Source organism: Oryctolagus cuniculus, chromosome 6 (assembly GCF_964237555.1).
Source record: "Oryctolagus cuniculus chromosome 6, mOryCun1.1, whole genome shotgun sequence".
Taxonomy (NCBI): domain Eukaryota; kingdom Metazoa; phylum Chordata; class Mammalia; order Lagomorpha; family Leporidae; genus Oryctolagus; species Oryctolagus cuniculus.
The window spans coordinates 165,601,001-165,605,393 of record NC_091437.1 but is presented as its reverse complement, the minus strand read 5'-3'; the positions used below and the strand labels follow the sequence as shown (position 1 = coordinate 165,605,393).

Below are 4,393 nucleotides of genomic sequence, written 5' to 3'. Positions count from 1 at the left end.
ATGCACTGGATGTTAATTAGAACTTCAGAAATTAGAGTTACGTGGGGGCGGGGGGAGGGGCGTCTTCCATCTGCTGGTTCACTCCCCAGTTGGCCACAATGGCCGGAGCGGAGCTGATCTGAAGCCAGGAGCCAGGAGCTTCTTCCAGGTCTCCCATGCGAGTGAAAGGGTCCAAGCACTTGGGCCATCTTCTACTGCTTTCCCAGGCCACAGCAGAGCGCTGGACCGGAAGTGGAGCAGCCAGGACTGGAACCCATGCCCGTATGGGATGCCGGCGCTGCAGGCGGTGGCTTTACCTGCTACGCCACAGTGCCAGCCCCCTAATCTATGGACTTTTATTCCCAGAGGAAAACTCCAAGTGAAATTACGAAATCAAATACATAAATCAGTCCTGGGTGTTCGTAAGCTCCCGGCTCCACAGGGCCTTGCCGCGTGTCTGTGCTCCGCTCTCCGTCTGCCCTGCACGGTGGTTCTCACGGCCTGGACCCATCAGCCCGCTGTTCCCACGCAGGGTCAGGGCTGGCGGCCGCCTTTCAGCAGTTCTGTGGTTGGCACCGTGGTGCAGTGGGGGGAATTCCCGCCTGTGGAGCCGGCATCCCACACGGCCACCGGTTCGGGTCCCGGCTGCTCCACTTCTGATCCAGCTCCCTGCTGTGGCCTGGGAAAGCAGTGGAGACGGCCCAAGTGCCTGGGCCCTGCACCCAGGTGGGACACCCGGCAGAAGCTCCTGGCTTCGGGTCGGCCGTTTAGGGAGTGAACCGCAGATGGGAGCCCCGTCTCCCTCCGTGACTCTACCTCGCAGATAAATGAATGTTTTTCTAGAGTAGTTACAATGTTTTTGTCTTCTAAGCTTCTCTGGGAGGGAGCAAGCGAGCGCTCCCACCTGTGGATCCCCGGAGTCGCGGGGCGCCCGTCTGGACCGCTGGACCCTCGGGGATCCACAGCTCAGAGTGCCCCGGCTCTAACAGTATTCCAGACACACTTCACTGTGAGAATACGGACCGGTCTTTAATAGAAAACGCAAACACGGTGCTTTACAATAAAAAAATAGTATCTGGGCAAAGAGCCAACCACAATGTTAAAACACCAGACAGAGCCTGCACCTGGCAGTGCGGGAACGCGCAGGGCGAGCCGGGAACCGGGGCCCGCCCGGGCTCAGGGTTCTGGGCTCCGGGCCCCGGGCTCCAGCCGGCGGGGACCCGGGGTCGGGGCCCCGGGCTCAAGGCGCGGCCTCCTCGTCGCTGCCGCCCTCCTCCGCCTCCTCGCCCCTCCGCTCCGCCAGCATCCTCAGGTACTTGCTCGCCAAGATCTTCCGCGGTAATATATCTGAGATGGACACAGAGCTGGGTCAGCTGGGTCAGCGGCGCCCCGCGCCCCCTCGCGCCCGCCCCGTCCCGGGCCGGCTACCTGCGAGGAACTGTAGCGCGTCCGAGCGCTGCGCGGTGCTCGCCAGGTCGCTGTAGGTCAGCGCCTTCCGCTCGGGCCCGCCGCCCTGGCTGTAGGAGCAGGTGGCCAGGTACTGCACGAAGAGCTCCTGGGCGGCACGGACAAGCGCGCTGAGCCCGCGGGAGCACACGGGGCAGCCGGGGCGCCGCGGGCCCCGTGCAGAACCCTCCCCGGCCGCGGTGGGCGGGAAGGAGCCGCGCGAGGGACGCCGGGAGGCACGCGGTGGGCGGGGCGGGAACCCCGCAGAGGACGGAGGGAGTGACGCGCAGTGGGCGGGGAAGGCCCCGCGCAGGGGACGGCAGAAGGGACGCGCAGTGGGCGGGGCGGATCCCGCGCAGGGGACGGCGGGAGTGACGCGCGTGGGGCGGGGTGGGACCTGCGCAGGGGACGCCGGGAGGGACGCGGTGGGAGGGGCGGGACCCGCGCGAGGCACGGCGGGAGGGACGCGCAGTGGGCGGGGTGGGACCTGCGCAAGGGACGGCGGGAGGGACGCGGCGGGCGGGCGGGGCGGGACCCGCGCAGGGGATGGCGGGAGGGACGCGGGGGTGGGAGCGGCAGTGCGGCGCGCACGCGCCTGCCGACAGCCGCCGGCGGCGAGCGGGCCGAGGGCTCTGGGCAGCGTGGCGGGCCGGGTTCCGCGGCGCGGTGGTTCAGGGCGGCCCCGCGCCCGCCCGCCCTCCGCGTCCTCGCCCGCCTCACCGTGGCCTTGGCCGTGAGCACCAGCGCCTCCTGGTTGATGCTGGACACCTCGGGGGAGCTCTTCATGATGACTCGGATGCGGGACAGGGGCAGCGAGACGAGCCGCTCCCCGCACTTATCCTTGCCCACGGGCACCTCTGCCATCTTCCGGCGGCCCCACTGCGAGGAGCGGCCGGGCCAGTCGGTCGGCGCGGGCTCCCGCGGCCCACTGCCCCGTGGGAGTTGTAGTGTCGCGGAGGCGCGCGCGCAGGGCAGGAGCGCGGCCCTTCCGCGTGCGAACTACAAGCCCCGTGATGCCCCGCGCGCCTGCGCCTGCGCCCGCGCTGTCCCGGGGGCGGGCGCCCTGCATGCGAGGGCCGAGCGGCCGGTCCCACGGGCAGGGGTTGGAAGGGGCAGCCGGGCGAACAGGCTGCAGGGCGGGGCAGCAAGCAAGGCGGCCGGCGGGCGAGCGAAGGCGACTGGTCGTGCCGCCCCGGGGACGGTTCGCCTCGAGTGAGCTCGGCGAGCGCCGTCCGAGGCGTCACGAGGGGCCGTGCTCGGCTCGGAGGCGGAGCCCGCGGTCGGGAATGGTGGGGTCCGGGCCTCGGGGGACGGTGACGCCAGCCGGACTGGGAGAGGAAGAGGGACGAGCGCGCCGCGGGTGACGGCAGTCGGGGGAAGTGGCCTGGGGCGTGTTTTCCCGAGGACAGCAGCGCTGCCGGGGCCTGGTGCGGAGCTCGCCGGGCGGGCCGGCTCCGGCGTCTCCCCCATCGTCGCTCTGCCCCCGGACCCCTGGGCACTGCTCAGAGCTGCCCCGGGGCCCCCGCTCTGCCCCCGGACCCCTGGGCACTGCTCAGAGCTGCCCCGGGGCCCCCGCTCTGCCCCCGGGCCCCTGGGCACTGCTCAGAGCTGCCCTGGGGCCCCCGCCTGGGGAGAGAGCTGTCAGGAGGCCGAGGGGCCCACCTGGAGCCCGCAGTGGCCGGCGAGGTGCAGGGGCGAGGGCGGACTTCGAGGCTCCCGGCGGCGCCCTCCCCTCGCCCTAGCCATGCTGGGTGAGGGGTCCCTGAGGAACAGGCGGTGCCTGCCTGCTTCCTTCCTGTTTCTGTCAGTGCTTTGGCGAGTGGGTGGTCTCGGCAGAGCAGAGCCGAGTGCACACGTGGTCCTCCCCCATGCGACCGCGGGCTCTGGCCCACAGAGCCGAGCGCAAGGCACAGCCAGGGAGCCGCACAGCTCTCGTCCGGTGGGGCGGCCGCGAGGATGTGGCGGGAGAGAGGACAGGGAAGGGAGAGACCCGGCATGGAGAAGGCTGGCGCGAGGCGCGCTTGCCGACCCCCACAGCCGGAGGGAGGGGCACACGTTGAGGACCCAAGCAGCCCTGTGGCCGGCCAGGCAGCTGGGGGAGAAGGGTGGCCCTGGGGCTGAAGGCGGAGGAGAGGCCGGGGAGCAGGTGTGGTTCCCAAGGCCACCCTGGCACCGCCCCGCGCTGCAGAGGGTGGGGAAGCCGCTGCCCTCAGGGTCAGCTCCTGGTCAGGGGCGCTGGTTCCCCTGAGAGCGAGGAATCCCTCGAGGGTCACAAAGCACAAAGGAGCCGCTGGGCGAGAGGCAGCCCCACAGTAGGGCGCGACTGTCGTGTGGACATCTTTTCTAAGCCTCAGGGTTCTGGGTCCCTGGCTGGCCAGCCTTTCCCTTGCGAGTGTGTGTGAGAGCAGGGTGGGCTAAGCTTGGGGAGGAGCCTGAGCTAGGAGGAAGGGCGCATGGGAAGTGGCCGTTGGGAGATAGAACAGTCTAGAAGCCTTTTGACTGGCAGAGAACACGCACAGCGAAAGATAAAGCCCCAAACGGTCCCAGCTGCCCCAGGGCGACAGGTGGCGACCCCATCCTTGGGATCTCCCTCCCCGGCGCCACTCTGCTGTGCTGACCCGCCTGCTCACTCCGTCCACAGGAGCCCCCGAGAGCTGTGCCGGCTGTTGCCCCCTGTCAGTACCCCAGGGTGCTGGCTTCTGCGTAGGTCTCGCTGATGGACGGCACGTGGTGCTGGCCTGAGGGGCCTTGGCCTGGGCTCCTGCCCTGCAGCGGCGCCTGGAGCCTACGTGAGGCAGATGCATCATGGCCAGCCTTTCCCCCACGAGCCCTCCAGCTCCTCCAACACCCTGGAAAACCAATCACTGGCACCAAGTCTGTGTCTGAAATGGAGCTCTCACCCGTGGGTTCACTTCCCCAGATGCCTGCAATACCTGGAATTGGGCCAGGCCAAAGCCAGGAGTCTGGA

At 69.4% G+C, this 4,393-nt stretch overlaps 1 protein-coding gene across 1 annotated transcript; it reads right to left on the bottom strand.

Moving 5' to 3' along the window:
* Positions 1–987: 987 nt before the first annotated feature.
* CHRAC1 (chromatin accessibility complex subunit 1) lies at positions 988–2,410 on the bottom strand. The gene is made up of 3 exons (XM_051844845.2): positions 2,146–2,410; positions 1,408–1,534; positions 988–1,326 (listed from the first exon to the last, which is right to left on the bottom strand). The coding sequence occupies exons 1-3, from the start codon at positions 2,287–2,289 to the stop codon at positions 1,220–1,222; spliced, it is 378 nt and encodes a 125-aa protein (XP_051700805.1). The 5' UTR covers positions 2,290–2,410; the 3' UTR covers positions 988–1,219.
* Between the last annotated feature and the right edge of the window lie 1,983 nt (positions 2,411–4,393).